The sequence below is a fragment of the Muscardinus avellanarius genome (assembly GCF_963383645.1).
Source record: "Muscardinus avellanarius genome assembly, chromosome: 3".
Taxonomy (NCBI): domain Eukaryota; kingdom Metazoa; phylum Chordata; class Mammalia; order Rodentia; family Gliridae; genus Muscardinus; species Muscardinus avellanarius.
The window spans coordinates 33909007-33926895 of NC_137788.1; the positions used below are offsets into that span (position 1 = coordinate 33909007).

General features: G+C 49.7%; 1 protein-coding gene across 1 annotated transcript; it reads right to left on the reverse strand.

Annotated features, from left to right (window-relative positions):
* Positions 1 to 462: 462 nt before the first annotated feature.
* On the reverse strand, positions 463 to 17145 carry RIMS3 (regulating synaptic membrane exocytosis 3; the record flags this gene model as incomplete). Its single annotated transcript, XM_080692664.1, has 6 exons — positions 463 to 675; positions 2315 to 2454; positions 2730 to 2831; positions 4693 to 4805; positions 10941 to 11082; positions 16929 to 17145. The coding sequence occupies 6 exons, from the start codon at positions 17143 to 17145 to the stop codon at positions 463 to 465; spliced, it is 927 nt and encodes a 308-aa protein (XP_080548790.1).
* Positions 17146 to 17889: the final 744 nt, after the last annotated feature.

Genomic DNA, 17889 nt, shown 5'->3' on the forward strand with positions numbered 1-17889 from the left:
CAAACCAAGCAGAGACCACCAAGAGGAGGCACGGGGGCAGGGGGTACACACAGGCTCTGCCCTGGCACAGGAGCAGACTGGATGGACCAACAGTTACGTCCCCCACTTCCACTCCTGGGGACCCCTTGGTGAATGGTGTCTACGCAACACTCCTTTGGGTTTCTTTTCAACAAGATACAAAGAGATATGGATTTCAGCCTAGGGTCACCAGGGCTGACTGTACCCAGACAAATGATCATATATAATATCACACACACACATACACACACACACACACACACACACACAAACACAGGAACACACACATGACAGTCTCCATTGCCAGCTGGGACAAGCCCAGTAGCCGACAGGCATGCAGCAGGGAAAGGGGTCCAGAGAGACACAGAGACTATGTACAGGAGGAGTGGGGCCAGTAGGTGCCCGTCCCACACCACCACTGGCCTCTGGTCCTGAGTGAGGTCCTTAGGGGCACGAGGGGCTGGTGGCACTCTCCAACGAGGACTGGGACAGGCGCCTGGTGAGGGATCCGAGCGTGGAGTCGGCCACGGAGGATGTGGGGAAGAGTTTGTACCAGCCGGTGACGGCAGCACTCAGGTCCAGCTCGTCCAGCATGATCTGGGCCATGCCCATGAAGCACTTGTGGTCCATGCGGCCATAGTCTCCCCAGACGATCACCTGCAGCAGGGGGAAGCGTGAGGAGCTGAGCCACCTCTCCAGCTCTAGGACTGGGCAGTGGGCCCAGGAAACGCCAAGTTTTGCCAGGGCACAGGTGGAACAGAGAGAGCCAGAACCCAGACCAATTTGGGACAGCAACTTTCTGAGTACTGAAGACACACTGAGCTGGGCGTGGTGGCTCATGCTTGTAATCTCAGCATTTGGGAGGCTGAGACAGGAGGATGGCAGGTTTGAAGCCAGCCTCAGTTGCTTAGTGAGGCCCTCTGCAACTTAGTGAGACCCTGTTTCCTAATAAGGAATAAAAAATGGGGTGGGGGTGTAGCTCAGAGGTAGAATGCCCCTGGGTTCAATCCCCAGTACTGCTAAAAAAATATATATACACTGGACTTGATCCTATGGACTTTATATTATTTCACTTATTATAACATGCCACGTGGGTAGGAGTACTGTGTAATATTATTTCTACTTAGAGGAAATGGCAGTTCAGAAGAGCTAATTAAACCAGGCACAGTGGCACATGCTTGCAATCCTAGGACTGGGGAGGCTGGGACAAGAGGACCTCAGGTACAAGGCCAGCCTCAGCAACTTAGTGACACCTTCAGCAACTTAACAAGGCTCTGCTTCAAAAGAAAAAATGAGCTGGACGTGGCGGCACATGCTTGTAATCCCAGTACTTGGGAGGCTGAGACAGGAGGATTGCACATTTGCGGCCAGCCTCAGCTACTTAGGGAGACCCTCTGCAACTTAGGGAGATGCTGTTTCAAAATAATAAAAAATATGGCTGGAAGTATAGCTCGGAGGTAGAATGCCCCTGGGTTCAATCCACAGTAACACACACACACAAGGGCTGAACTTAGGTGTGGAGGCACACACTTATAATCTTGGTACTTGGGAGGCTGAGACGGGGATCACAAGTTCAACGACAACTTCAGCCAGTAGTAAGACTCTCATCAACCTAGTGAGATCCTGTTTCAAAATAAGAATAAAATAGGGCTGGGGGTGTGGCTTGCAGGTAGAATGCCCCTGGGCTCAATCCCCAATACCACAAAACATAAATAATAAAATAAGTAAAATAAAATAGGGCTGAGTATGTAGCTTAGAGGTAGAACTTCCTGGGTTCAGTCCCCAGTATCTCTCTCTCCTCTTCTCTTCTCTTCTCTTCTCTTCTCTTCTCTTCTCTTCTCTTCTCTCTCTCTCTCTCCCCCCCTCTCCCTCTCCCTCTCTCTCACACACACACATACACACACAAAAGCAAGATGAGGGGAATCACATCATACCTACCCCATGAGATCCTCTCCAGGACGACAGATCACACCTGGAAAGCCTCTAACGCAAAGCTGATACTCAGTAAACATTAGCACCAGGTAGGAGGCAGAGAAAGCGGGAAAACAAGTCCTGCTTCCCCCGCTAGCTGTGCACCCGGGGAGCAATCTGGTGACCCCTGAACCTTGGTTTCCTTTCCTGATGAATCAACAGGGGGCAAGAACAACCTCACCAAGGTGGGAAGACAAGTGGGTACCGTCAGTAATGCACCTGGTACGGTGCTCGGCGTAGGACAACGCACTGCTAACACACTTCATATTTACCTCTGGTCTCCGATCGTCTTCCGTGGCTCACTCGCTCTGCGTTTAACACTCACCTGCAGCACCTTGCCCTGGGGCCCCTCGTCAAAGAGCAGAGCCTGCTGGTACAGGGGATCACAGGTCTTCTTGGCCAACTTTGTCTTCTTCTTGGCCAAGCAGGCCCCGTTCTCAAGCAGGTAAGCCTTGATATAGGTGGCTGAGGGAAAAAGAAAGTTTGATAGTGAGAGTCTTGGAGAGACAGACGGCTATGGCGGGCCCCATCCCCAGCCTCCCGGAGGCTGAGCAGGTTGAGCAGTTGGAGGAGGGGCTGCTGCAAATGCACCCCTCCTCCCACTTCGTTGGCAGGCCTCCCAGGGCGACTCCACTGTCAAGAATGCTTAGGCCAGTGGGGAGCTGCGGACGCGCTAGACCCAGAGTTCAGCCCAGACCTCCATTCCCCCAATCCTTCTTCTCCAAGCTACTCAGCCTCACCTGGGAGGGATTTGGAGCCAGGTTTGGGGGTCAGGCCCCGAGCTTCAATCACTTCCACCTCCAGCTGGCCACTCCGGTCCATGATGGCAACATGCACATCTCCTGCAAGGGGAGGAGAGAAAGTCTAGGCAGAGCCGGATCCAAGATATGCGCTGGCCCAGGACACCAGGCTCTCATGGGGTCTGCTCAAACCCCTGCCAGAGGAGGGGGAAGGACGGCAGCCCCTGGGTGCGGAGAGCTGGAAGCGCATAGTGCTGCCTTGAAACTGGTTATCCAGCAGGGGCGAATTCTGTGTGTAGAGTCATATGGTTACCTGGCTTTTAGGAACTTAGTTTTGTTCATCATGGATTTAGAATTATGCAGTGGTCACCTGGAACAGCCTTCGAAGGGGTCGAGAATCTTAAGCCTGATCCAGAAAAGCTAAACGAGTCACTTAGGGTTCAGCCACTCATTTCAGGTTCTCCGAGCCAATACACAATTGCTTGTGTTTGCACAACAGGGAGGACAGGGATTTCCTACTTTCAGAAGACATCCTGGAATTCATCCTCCTCCTTCCAGAGATTCGTGACCCCTCTGTGGGGGAAAGGAGGGTCTCAGGAGTTAACTGAAGTCTCACTATAACCTCCCTAAGGAGAGCAAACGCAGCATGTCCTTCCCACTTGTGACACATGGGGGCGCTACACACAAACGCCCCAGGCTGCCCTGGCGCCTTAGGCCTTGAAGTGGCTGCTCCTCTCACTGCTTATCCATTCTTTCTTTTCTTTTCTCTTTCTCTTGGGGGATGGGGGTCCCCAGGCCCCTAAGAGCCTAAAGACAAAGGCAGGGAATTTGCCAAATCCAACCCAAGAGCCAGATGAGTGTCGATGCTCACCCTAAAGATCCCTCTTCCAGAAAGGGCCCTGTAGGGGTGCTTTCATGGAAGCCTGGGAAGTACCACGGCACAAGTCCTGGCCGGAATGAAATCCCAGCTCCACACTCTGCACTGGCCTTTTCTCTGCTGAAGGTCAAAGGTCGAGCCCTGTCTGGGGATGTCAGGGTCAGACAGTGCTCAAGCCAGTCGGCTGGGGGAGGAAGGGGGCGAGGGGCCGCTCTGGGGAAGCCCCCAAGAGGAGCAGCTTCAGGCTACACAGCCAAGACCTAAAGGAGGTTGAGGTGGGTCTGAAAGCACACGAAATAAGCAGACTGCAGCTAGGAGGGCCCGTGTAGGCTTCTGGAAGTCCTTCAAGCCACAGGGAAGAGGGGTGAGAAAAATAATAAAAGGCTTCTAGTTGCCAGGCACTCAGGAATAACAAGTCAAAGCAGCACAATGCCTACGAAGCCAAAGTACTTCCTGCAGAGCCTCTAATGGGAGCCCATTAAGTAAGTGTGGAATTGCAGAACCAGAGTGGGTGTTATTAGCTCCACTTTACAGATGAGGAAACTAAGGCTCCAAGAAGGGAAGTGATTTGTCCAAGGACATGCAGAGAATCAGTGAACCCACTGCAGGACAGCCAGCACCATGACTGTTGATACTGCAGGTGGTGGGCGAATGGGTGGGTGTGCTTTACAACCTGCTGCCAGGGCTAGGTGCGGTGGCACATGCCTGTAATCTGAGCACTTGGGAGGTTGGGACTGGAGAATGTCAGGTTTGAGGCCAGCCTCAGCAACTCAGCAAGAGCCTACTTCAAAATTAAAGATAATAAGGACTGGGGGTATAGTTTGGAAGTAGAAAGCCCCGGAGTTTAATCCCCAGTGCCAAGAAAAGAAAAGAGAAAAGGGAAAAGAAAAACAAACAAGGTGGTGCTGGGCTGTGGGCAGAGAGAGAGGAAGGCTAGGATTCCCTTCCTCTCTCTGATGAGGAGGGATTGGTGATTCCTCCTCGAGGGCACAGGGGCCCAAGGGAGAGCTCCTTTCTGCTGCCTGCACCTCATTCTGCAGGTCCCCCAGGCTCACCATCATTCCTGCTGTGTCTCGGAAGACTCACCCATGGGGGGCGTGGCCAGCGTCTGTCTCCCCACAATCTGGGCAGGCCCCAGCCCATCCAGGAAATCACTGAACTGGCTTTCAGCTCCAAGCCGGGCGGTGGGAAAGATGAACCTGTAGGACACAAGGGAGTGTGTGAGAGCTTCAGGGAAGCTTGGGCAGCAGGCAGGCGGCAGATACAGAAATTCTGCCCTGGGGCACTGGGCTCGCCCCTCCGTGCCTCAGTTTCTCCTCTACCCAGTGGGATGCTCCATTCTGACTGGGGACAAGTCTTGTGGCCACTGAAGAAAAACACTCTGCTGTCACTAAAGAGACTAATTAAGATCTCATTTAATCCTCAAGCCCCAGAGATTTCTGAGGTGACCCTTAGCGGGCAGGGCTTGCTGGACACCTACCTCCTCCCCAGAGGAAGTGGATGCCAAGAACCAGAGACACAGGCCAGAAATTTCAGTGCCTGGAGCAAGTTCCAAGAACTGAGGTTTGACTTGACCATAAATTTAAAACTCCAAGTCAATAACGTGAGATAGTGCCCAAAACAACAACCGAGACCAAAATAACACGATTACAGGGTGGAGATGAATGGCAGGCATTGGTGGGTGGCTCGTGGAGGGGGAAGGGGCTGGAAATAGTAAGAAGAAAAACTGGCAGTGACTGAAAGCTGTCCAGGTGCTGACGGAGCACTAAATGTCCCACGTGCACTGTCACTTAATCCTTACTCTGTGTGGTGGGAACTCGTATCTGATTCTGCAGAAGAGAAAACAGAGACTTGCACACCTGCAAAACAGAGATGCTGTCCTGCTCACAGGCTAGGGTGAGCAGGTCCAGGCAGGTGCAGGAAAAACTCCAGACAAACAGGAAACAATGAGCAGTAGTTATTGCTATGGCTGCTGCTGTTACCATCAAGGGGAAAGTGCTGCTTTTTCGTCTTCAAGCCTAGATGTTCTAATTGTGGCCAGAAAAGAAAGGACAGAAGTGGGAGGGTTGGCCCAGGCCTGCTCGGGGGCTGCAATGGATCAAAAGACTAAGACCTCCTGGCCAGAGAGATAAAAGGCTGTCCAGGAAAGAAAACCACTGTTGGAACGTTTGCCCCGGGGTCCCCGTTGGGCAGCAGGGAGGTGTATGCTTGTCAGAGAGAGCTGGTGTCTCCCCCACGAGGTTCAGCCTCCATTCCCAAAAAGGGGATTGAAGGCACCCATTTTTATTGGCCATGATCAGCAACGGCCTAGTATCACCTTCTGATGACAATGGGATCTGAGAAGTGTAAGTAAAGAAATGTAGACTCTCCAGTTCACAGCATCTGGGGAGCTTAGAATGGAGAGTGTGGAGACTATGAATAAAGGTTATGGGGTTGAGCACGCGTGGTGGCGCACGCTTGTAATCCCAGCATTTGGGAGGCTGAGACAGGAGGATCGTGATTCTCAGCCAGCCTCAACTACTCAGTGAGGCCCTTTGCAACTCAGTGAGTCCTGTTTCAAAATAAAGAATACAAAATAGGGCTGGGGGTGTTGCTCGGTAGAATGCCCCTGAGTTCCATCCCAGTACCACACATACACACACAAAGGTTACAGGGTCAAGTGGCCTCAATGCAAATGCTGACTGTGCCACCACTGAATGGCCGTGACCCTGGGTAAAGTTCCTTCCCTTCTCTGTGCCTCCAGTTCCTAACTTGCAGATGGAGAGAACAGTAGTACTCATGTCCCTTAAGTGGCTGCAAGTGTTACGTGGTCACAGCAGGTAGATTCTAGCATAAGTCACTGCTCTGAGGTCCCTGGTGATATATTAAATGCCGGTGGCCACTCCCATTCATAGAAGTTGAACAGTCGTCTTCTGTACCCATGGGTTCCTGCATACACAGACAACCAATCGCAGATTGAAACTACTAAGGCAAGCCTAGCACGGTGGCTTACTCCTGTAATCCCAGCATTCGGGAGGCTGAGACAGGAGGATTGCAGGTTCATGGCCAGCCTCAACAACCTTGTGAGGCCCTCCGCAAGTTAGTGAGACCCTGTTTCAAAAAATAAAATAGGGCTAGGCTGTGGCTCAGAAGTAGAATGCCTCTGGGTTCAATCCCTAGTACTCCAAAAACTCTTTAAAAAGTAATTTAGTGCCGGTCATGGCAGCACACACTCGTAATCCCAGCATTTGAGAGGCTGAGACGGGAGGATCACAGTTTGCGGACAGCTTCAGCTGCTTAATGAGGCCCTTTGCAACTCAGTGAGACCCTGTTTCAAAATAAAGAATAAAAATAAGGCTGGGGGTGTAGCTCAGAGGTAGAATGCCCCTGGTTCCATTCCTAGTAACTAAAAAAAAAAAAAAAAAAAAAAAAAAAAAAAATTAGCAGTATTTGGGAGGCTGAGATAGAAAGATCACAGGTTTACAGCCAGGTTCAGCAACTTAGTGAGACACTCTGCAACTTAGTGAAACCCTTTTTCAAAATAAAAGAATAAAACAGGTCTAGGGGTATGGCTCAGAGATAAAATGCTCATGGGTTTCATCCCCAGTTATCACACACTCACAAAGGTAATTTAGAAGTGATTTTAGAGCCGGGCATGGTGGTGCACACTTGTAATCCCAGCACATGGAGGCTGAGACAGGAGGATTGTGGTTCTCAGCCAAACTCAGCTATTACTTAGTGAAGCCCTTTGAAACGCAGTGAGACTCTGTTTTAAAATAAATAAGGGCCAGGCATGGTAGCACATGCTTATAATCCCAGTACTTAGGAGGCTGAGACAGGAGGACTGCAATTTGCGGACAGCCTCAGCTATTGAGTGAGGCTCTCTGCAACTCAGGGAGATCTTGTTTCAAAATAAAGAATGCGGGAAGATGGCGACCGAGAAAAGCGGGGCTTAAGAGCCCCGCTAACAACTAATCTCCATTACCACAAAATCAGCACCTTTCATAGCCAGAAAACACCATCACCAGAGAAACAAAAAAATCACCAGGCTCCAGAGAGAAAGCGGACTGAGAACAGAGCTCAGAGCCACAGAGGAAATACACCGGCCTCATGCCCGAGGCCGCGGCAGCAGCGCCATACTGCCGGCGGCAGCGGTGACTTCACCGGACGGCTACAGCAAGCCGAGGTGAGCCGCTGCGGAACAGCCAGGCGGGATTTCTCGCCGCAGGTAAAATCTAAAGCTCCCAGTGGCTGAGCTCAGCACACGCTGCAGGGATTCAGAGTGGAAATCAAAACCAAGAAGAAATACGCCAGCCTCACGGCCGAGGGCGTAGCAGCGGCGCCATATTGCCACCGGCGGCAGCAGCAGAGAATTCACCGAATCCAGTACAGCTACATCTGCGTACTCAAGAACAGTGAGTCAAATTGCGGGCCACAGAGGAGAAATCCCAGTACTGTACTCCCTGGGACTTGACCCACTGGGGGAGGGGCGGTGGCAGAGATATCACACCATAGGAGAACGTGCAACCTGGCACCCCTCACAGTCTAAAGCCTCTATTGACTCTCTGGGTCGGAGACTCTGTGATACAACCCAGTAAAGGAGTAGTGGGGTCTGAGATACTACAGACTCGAGATCCAGAACACCTTAAGTGAAGTCATAGTGACCCAAGGGAAGAACCCAGAGAAGGCACAAACTTCCGAAATCATGGGAAAGAGGAATAATACTGGAGCAATGAATGCCCACAACCCCACAACATCAGAACCCGATAAAACAGAAATTCAGAGATTTCTAGAAGATCAAATCAGGAAAATAACTGTAGAAATAATAGAGGTGTTTCGAAAAGAACTCAGAGAGAGCCAAAAAGAGATAAAGGATGCAATTAATGAAGTAAAGGCCTCAATTCAAAGCACAAACAACCGATTAGACCACATGGAGAACAGAATCTCGCTCTTAGAAGATGATAATTCCAAAAATGAACGCATAGTTTCTAATTTAGAAAAAATATCCGACAGCAGGAATCTGATATTGAAGAAATATGGGCCCATTTTAAGAGAGCTAACCTAAGAATCATTGGAATAGAGGAGGGAAAAGAAAGTGAAACCAAAGGGATCAACAATCTCTTCAAGGAAGTAATAGCAGAAAATTTTCCAAACATAGAGCAAGAGGTTGATACACAGATCCAGGAAACTTACAGAACTCCCTTTAGACAGGATCAGAGAAGAGGATCCTCACGCCACATAATTGTCAAAATGACCAATGTGGAAGCCAAGCAGAGAATCTTAAAGGCAACAAAAACAAAAGGCCAAGTGACATTCAGAGGCAAACCAATTAGAATCACTCCAGACTTCCCAAACCAAGTCATGAGAGCCAGAAGGGCTTGGAGTAACATATTCCAAACTCTGAAAGAAAACAACTTCCAGCCAAAAATTTCCTACCCAGCAAAACTTTCTATCAAATTAGATGGAGAAATAAGAAGCTTCCATGACAAACAGAAACTGAAGGAATTTATGTCTTCAAAACCAGCACTAGAGAAAATACTCAAAGAGATTAACTACAAAGAAGAAATAGGTAATACACACCAGAACCAGAGAAACAAGATTTTCCATCCAACAGACAACTAAGATTGGTTATCTGTGGAGATTCATTATTTATGTTAGTCTTTTACCTATCTCTAAATGGTATTGTTTGCCTTTATTGTTGTTAATTTTTAGGATTTCTAGTTGGAATATTAATATACCTTCAGATATAGCATTTGGAAATATTTTATCCCATTCTATTAGTAACTGTTAACTCTGTTTACATTGTCTTTGGATATACAATATTTTTTTTTATTTTTTAGGGAGTTTGTATACTCTTCTGTTGCCTGTGCCATTGAAATCATATCCAAGAAATCATTGCCAATTTCAATGTTGTGAGGTTTTATGACCCAGATTTTCTCCTAAAAGTTTATAGTCTTAAGATTTATATTTAGGTCTTTTATCTATTTTGAGTTAATATTTGTATATGGGATTAGGTAAGGGTCCAACTTTATTCTTTTCCATGTAATTATTATATTTCAACAATATTTAGTTAAAAGATTATTATTTCCACCACCAAATGTTCGTGGAAACCTTGTCAAAAATAACTTGACAATATAGGGAAGAATTTAGCTCTAGGCTTTTATTTAACTCCAATGGTTTATATATCTGCCTTTAGAATAGTACTACCCTGTTTCAATTATTGTAGTTTTATATGGTTTGAAATCAGAAAATATATATCTTCTAGCTTTGTTCTTTTTCAAGATCGTTTTGGGTATCTAGAGTCCATTTTCCATATTAGGATAGATTTTTTTTTCTGAAAAATAAATATATAAATATAAGATAGTTTCACCTAAAAAAATAGAAAAAAAAATTCTCTGGTAAGAAAGAAAGTAAAAAGAAATATTGAAATGTTATCTTTAAGTCATCAAAAGCTTGGTATCAGACAAATGAAACTGTTATGTGAGATTATCATTTTTAATTTTGGAAAAATTGCTATAATACTAGATGTCAACCACTAAGCCAAGCATGGGAGGGAGAGATGGGGAGAGAATGGGGTGGGGATCAGGTGGGGGCTGACTGGGCGATGTGTGCATGTATGTCTACAAAAGTTTGTATCCCACTATGATGTATGAATACAGTGCATCAATAAAAAAAATAAAAAATAAAAAAAATAAAGAATAAAAAATAGGGCTGGGGAGCTGGGCGTGGTGGCGCATGCTTGTAATCTCCGCCCTTGGGAGGCTGAGACAGGAGGATTGCACAGGTTCGAGGCCAGCCTCAGCTACTTAGTGAGGCTCTCAGCAACTTAGTGAGACCCTGTTTCCAAATAAAATATAAAATAGGTGGGAGTGTAGCCTGGAGGTAGAAAGCCCCTGGGTTCCACCCCCAATACCACCAAAAAAAAAAAAAAAATTGGGCTGGGGGTGTAGTTTGGAGGTAGAATGTCCCTGGGTTCCATTCCCGGTACTGAAAAAAGAAAAATAAAGTATAAAAAATATAATAAATATAAAATTTATTATAAAACATATTTATTATTAAAAAAGAAAAAGAAATAAAATACCTCTGGGCTATACTCCCAGACCTATTTTATACTTAAATAGACCTATTTTATACACAAGGAATGAACTGCTCCTGGGCCTCTGGGGCATCCCCACGGGAGCATCTGGAAGACCTGGAGCCCGGGCACTAGGTGTCTAGCTGTGGGATGAAGGGAGGAGAGTCTCGCACAGGGGAACCTGGACATCTCACAGAAAACCAAGCGGCAGGGGTTCCCACCGGCCTGCAGGGGGCGCTCCCAAAGACCAGGCGCGGGGCTGATGGCTGGCGCTACCTACGTGCCCTCAGAGCTGTTGCTGTTAGTACTTCCATCCGTGGACTCCCGGCTGCCTTGGCGGGTGACCCGGCTCCGCATCTCCACAGCGATGCCAGTCTCCGTGCTCCGTCGGATGTTGCTGCGCAGCTTCTTGGTGGCCCCTTCTGGGACCCCCAACCCCAAGAGAGAGAAGGAACGAAGTCAGATCACAGCCAAGGCTTCTCAGAACCGAGCACTAAAAAGTCACCCTCACGGAATGGGCAGGCTCTGACCAGAGGCAGGGGCATGGCTGAGCTGCTCCAGAGCTGGTCCTGCCCTTAGGACTGGGCCTGACACCTGGCCCTGCCCGGGGCACAGACATGGGCAAAGCAGACTAGGGCAATGGCTGCAGAGTCAGGCAACCAGGCAGAGCCTGGCCCTGGAGCCTCTTCCTTCCAGGATCCCTGGACACCAGCACTTCACTCTGTTTTAGCCCTTGCTGGAAAATGTGTATTCTTCCTCCCTTTCTCTTTGAGATAGTTTGTCTTCCTTGGGATTCCCAGATTTGCTCTCCATCTTCAGGATCCCCAGGGACCCCATCATACCCAGACACCACAAGCCACCTCTCTGATGCCATCACAGCCCCTATAAAGAAATCCCCATGGGGAGTCTGGCCACTCAGACAAACCCGCCTTTTCAAGGTGGGTCTGAATATAAAGTGGGGAGCCTGTGGCGAGCTGGAGAGGCTGCGAGAGGGACCACGAGGTTGACCTGAATTGACTTTGGCTTTGAGACCAAGATCTGCAGACGAGTCCCAGGCTGTGCAGGGGGAGCTGCCAGGTACCTCTGCATCCTGTGCAGGGAGCCCCCCTTCCTCAGCCTGGCAGGGAACATAGGCCCTCTCCCTCTCTTAGCAGCACACCATCCTGCCTGGGTTTCCATGGCAACCTCTTCAGTATTCAATGTAGTCCCTCTAGACTTACTCTCCTCCCGGGGGTGGGGGCGTACAGGTTGGAGGTTTGCAGGGACTTCCCCTGCTTGCCTGCCACAGGAACTTTGTGGGGAGAGAAGTGGCACTCAGATAAGAATTGTACCAAAGAAATCATTTGTTGTCATTGGTTAGAGGCCCAAGAAAATTAAGAGTGGAGTTGTCTAAGGAGATGAAGAGATGCCTGGGGAGGGGAGAGGCACAGCTTCCTATGGGGAAGCTGACTACCCTGGCAATCCTCTCTCCTGCCCACACACAATAATGGGTTGGGGAGAGGATGTTCAAGACCCTGGACTGGGAAAAAGAAAACTTTATTTCTCCTGCTTTGCCCTACTTTTTTTTTTTTTGGCAGTATGAAAATTTAATCCAGGGCATTCTCTAATTTACACCACTACCCCTGTCTGTCTATCTTTCTCTTTCTTTTTTTTTTCTTTTTCTCTTTTTGGTGGTACTGGGGTTCCTGGAAGCCCTTCTACCTCCGGGCTACACTCCCAGACCTATATTTACATTTTTTTATTTGGAAACAGGGTCTCCTAAGCCAGCGCGCGCGGCTGGCTTCGAACCTGCACGATCCTCCTGTCTCTGCCTCCCAAGTGCGGGGATTACAAGCGTGCGCCACCACGCCCGGCTCTATCTTTCTCTTTCTTTCTTTCCTTTTTATTTTTTGCGGTACTAGGGATGAAACCCAGGGGTATTCTACCTCTGAGCAACAACCCAGCCCTATTTTTTATTCTTTATCTTGAAACAGGGTCTCACTGAGTTGCAAAGGGCCTAAGTAGCTGAGGTTGTCCTCGAACCACGATCCTCCTGTCTCAGCCTCCCAAATGCTGAGGTTACACATGTTCACCACTATGCCTGGCTTTTTGTTCTTTATTTTAAAACAATAAAGTTGCAGACGGTCTCACTAAGTAGCTGGGGCTGGCTGTGAACTTGCGATACTCCTGTCTCAGGCCCCCAACTACTAAGATTACAAGCGTGCACCACCACACCTGGCCTGCCCTACTTATCTTTTAGGAAGTCTCACTGGGGAAGGACAACTGACAGGGGCTAGTATCACCTGTGGATGGGATGGCGGGATGGGAAGTGATGAGAACAGGGTCTCATCGGGGGACAAAGAAGAACATTTTCTCTAAAATCAGCTCAGCTTTTGGGATATTTGAATAGTTAGCCTATCCAGGAACCAATGAAACCATTGATATGTCTTCTGTCTGTCTGTCTCTCTTACACATACACACACACACACACACACACACACACACACACTCAGTCACTTCAGCTCATACATATTTTTTGACACAGGCAGGGATAAGCAGACACACACAGATGCTGGCCATCACTCTTCCCATACACAAGGCCATGTGTATGTTCATACAAAGTCGCACAGTCACAAGTCCTACCAAGTCTCAGTCATATAGGCACATGATATAATCTGCCATATACATCAGGCCACACCAAAATACTCTGAATTGAACGTATTCACTCAAATCACACAAGGGTACAAACCCACCCATGGCATGTGACCTACTGCATGTACACATACATACACAGGGCTGGGTAAGCTGTGGGTGTGGGAGGCCTCTCCTTGTCCTTGGCTCTTAACTGCCACATCCCTATAACCCAGTTAGAAGCCATATGGGCTGTGAGGGCTGCAAGTCACCCTCTCGCCCCCTCACATCCTCACCCCCTCAACACACACTCTTTTAGAGCTTGGGGAAGCTCTGACCCATTTGGAAGTGAATTTGCCTTAGGTAAGACTTACCCGGTCCAATGTGAGGCCTTGAGTGGGGAGTCACAAGATCCTGGAGTGTGAGAGATATCTGGCTAGTCCCCTCCACCATTCCAAAGATAAGGAGCCCAAGGTCCAGGTGCCAGAAGAGCCGAGACTAGATGCCAGGCCCTCAGACTCCCAGCCGGCTCTACTCTTTCCCCTCCCAATGCCCCATCTATTTGAGGGTGACTCAGCAGAGATTACATTCCATGCCTTCAGAGTGAGGATAAAGGTTTGGCAAACTCAGAGAAAAATTCCTCTACTGGCTTCATCCCTATGTGGTCTCAACCTCGTTGATCCAGAGAATAACTTTACATAGCTTATCTCTGGAGGATAAGGCCATGTTGCTAGCAATAATTCTGTGGTCCTCAGAGACAGAATAACTTCAGGACCCATCCCTCATCTGTCCCATCACATACAAGGGAGGGGGCAGTCACAGCCTGCAGCAACATCTCCCCTGGCATCTTCTGGAATGAACTAGAGATCTTGGACTCAGATCCAGAGAGCCCAGGAGGGAAGCGCTGCTGTCTGAGGTGCTGAAAAGACAAGCTCCATTTGGCAGGGGCTGGGTCAGCTCAGGATGGCCCTGTGTGGACCCAGCCTAATGCCAGGCCAGAAATCACCTGTGCCCTGGGATCCCAAAGCCCTAACCTCATCCTCCTCATTGCTTCCACAACTCACAGAACAGGGGAACTAGAAGAAAGCTGGGAGAGAACATTTCGCTCCATTTTACAGAAGAGAAAAACTGAGACCCAGTGGGGAAAGTGACTTTCCAAAGGTCACATGGGGAGTTACAGAGCCAGGACCAGCCCTCTAAAATGCCAGGGTGAGCTTTGTGAAGTCCACTGTAGGGCAACATGGGAACAAACTGGGAGAGGCAGATCCCATAGTCAGGCTAGATACTGTGGGGCTTGAACTAGGGCAGAGGCTTTGAAACAAAGAAGAGCTGGGACTCTAGCCAGGCAGGGCATAGATAAGCTAGCAGGAGATGACCTCCTGGGAAGGGCAGACCCAGAGCCCAGAAGGCTGGGTCCAGGAGAGGAATTCTTCCCAATTTTTCACAGCCCAGCCCTGTGAGGAGCTGAGCCAGCCCATCTGGGGGCAGTGGGAAGCAGCAGGGGTCCCCTTTGGGGATGTTTCCCCAGAACATCCATTCCTGGGCCAACGCCCCTGGCGAGTTGCCCCATAAATCTCTCTGGTGCCAGACTCACCCACCCAGGAGTGGGTTCCAAGCTGAGATACTGGCATCTTCCGCTAAAAGGAAGGGGCAGAAGCATGGAGATCAGAGAACTCGCTTCTCTTCTACCTGCCCTGCATGGCCACAGGTAATAGTAACAGCACCAACATTCACTGAGTGTCTCCCATGTGTGGGCACAAAACCGATGCCTCTGCAGACACCATCTCATGTGATCCCTGGACAACTCCGCAAGGCACACATCACTGTCCTCATCTAGAAACAAGAAGTGGGCTAAGAGATGTGAAATAACTTGCCCTGACAGACAGCTCAGCTAGTGAATGACGGGGTGTGACTTGGAAGGCCAGCCTGAGGTCTCTCTCCAGGAAAGTGCCTTTTCCCCAGCCTTTGCATGCCTCATCAACAAATGAGTACAGTGAGCCAGATGGCCTCGATGGGCCCTTCCTGCTCTGACACTCAGCCATTAGATGATTCACAGGGATGTTGGGTTAGAAGGCATCTGGGCAATCCCCCCTGGCCCCAGGCCTTCAGCTGTGTCCTTACCTACCTTGGAGACGAAGCCCCAGAAGCCCCATCATCATTCATCTCTTCCCAAAGCAAAGGGTCTCCCTGGAGTCTGCTCCATCCCTGCCTGTTGTCAGTGGGGTCTAGGTAGACCACTGCAGTGTCCCTGGGACTCAGGCCCCTGCCTTGGCCCTGGAAGACTCCCCCCGCCCCCCAGTCACTTTGGGTCTCAAGCTGGATTCCTGGGCTTGGATTTGCAGAGTTAGATCCTTGGATCAGACACTTCCATAGTTCTCTACACTTAATCTCCCAGCCCTAATCCCACCCCTGGGTCCTATCCCAGCCCTCCAAGTCCTGGATCCCCAAGTACCCACCTCCCTGACTCCCCACTCCCAGGCCTGCACTGGCTACTTAAGGCACTAATCACCTGAGGCCCCTTCCCCATCTCACCTCTCCTGGAGCCACAGCCCAGCCTGACTGCTGGAAAAGACCATCCCATGTGCCCCTACTGAGGGCTCTGTAACAATCTATTTTAAGGCCTGGAAAAGTCCCCCACCCCCACCCCCAAATGGGTGTCTTGATGAACCTTCTCCCAGGATCCGCCGGCAACCCCGCCCCCTCACCACCCTCATCCAGCTGCCTATTTGAAGGTTTCTTGGGGAAGTTGTTACTCTGAGCAAAATAAGCAGGAAGAGATTTTAAAACAAAACCAGCTGGTGCCTGGGCTGATGCCACAAAGTAAGGAGGCCTTGGTGGAGAGGGCCAGCTCCTCTGTGAGGTGGGGCTGTGTGTGACGAGGTCTGAGCACCGCTGGGATCCTGTGGCTGGATGCCTGAGGAAGTATGCCATGCAGACAGGACAGAGCCATGCGTGCCTGTGAGGGTGGCTTCGTGGAGCGTGTGTGTGCTCAAGTGTGACGTGTCTCTGCGATCTGAGTCTGTGATGTGCACTCAGAGGACCCTGATATAGGATTTTGTGATCATATATCTTGGAATGACCATATTGTGCTTTCCTGGCAGGTGTGCTATTCAGCTCACCTGGGCATGCTCTTCATGTGACCGTACAAGCCATGGCATTGTGCCTGCTTCTTTCTCTTGTGACTGTTACTTATGTATGTGACTATGTAACCACCTTTGTGCAGCTATTTACAGTTAGGATACTTGGAGATGACAGGTGGGATGGAATCTCCCGGATGCGCATGTCTGTAAAATTGCGGCGTCACTTAGCATGGTGCCAGGAACACAGGGCTATTTAATAAATAATTAGCGATTAATGTGCAAGTCTTTGGAGGCAGCAGAGCATGGACTAGACATCCAACAGCTAGGATTTGGATCCAGGCTCTGCCATGCCCTCAGCTGAGTGGCGTGGGGCATCTGCCTCCCAACTGTGCATTGGTGCCTGCCTGGTAGAGCTGCCTGAGGATTACTGGAATCAGAGCACATTTGGACCTAGAACAGGCCTGGAAGAGAGGGAGCACCAGCGGGTATGTGTGGGATCACCCATGCATCAGTTCAGTCCCTGGGCACTTGGTACAAGGCGACTACCCCTCCTACCCCTCAGTGCTCACGGCGCTCACCAGGCTGGGGGAGCTGGAGTGTGCTCTTGCTCCACTGGGTCAGGCCCACGATGGCCACCATCTTGGCACCCAGGCTGCTGCGCCGCTTCTTGGCGGTGGTGGTCCCGGTCCCGCCCCCAGCTTGCTGGGAGCCACAGATTTCACCACTGATGCTGGAGCTCCGCACCACATTCCTGGAGGTCCCAGAAGAGGCTGGACCTGGCTCCCCGTTAAACATGATCCCCAGGGTGGCAGGGCCTCAGGCGACTCTGCAGAGGGACAGGAGACAAAGGGATTCCAAATCAGGCCCTGGCAAGTCTACTCCAGCCCTACCATTGCCTGGCTGTGTGACCCTGGGCAAGTCACTTGGCCTCTCTGAGGCTGTATGTGATGAACAAAGAAAGCCGGGCGTGGTGGCGCACGCTTGGAATCCCAGCACTGGGGAGGCTGAGGCCAGAGGATCGCGGTTCGAGGACAGCCTCAGCTACTTAGTGAGGCCCTCTGCAACTCAGTGAGACCCTGTTTCAAAATAAAGAATACAAAATAGGGCAGGGGGTGTAGCTCGGAGGTCAAATGCCCCTGGGCTCCATCCCCAGACCTGCAAAAAAAAAAAAAAAAAAAAAAAAAGAACAAAGAAATGTCAAAGGTATGCACAGGGTTTGTTGGCTCAATAAGCAGGACTATTCTTGTTAGTGTATAGCTATAAAAAACTGGCAGGTGACCTGGTTTGGCTGCAAAGACCAAGGCTGTGAAGTCAGATGGCCTAGCCTTGAATTTCAAAGTCCTCTGTGCACTGGCTGGGTGATCCTATGACCAAACAGGATCACCTAGGATCACCCAGCCCTTACCTCCTAGGACTGCTAGTATTAAATTAGATGGAGCAGGTAACTGAGAACAGAATCACACAGAGAATGTCTTCAGTAAGTGTTAGGGGATGCTTCTGCCACAGAAAATAATAAGAACATGGAGAATAAGACAGGCC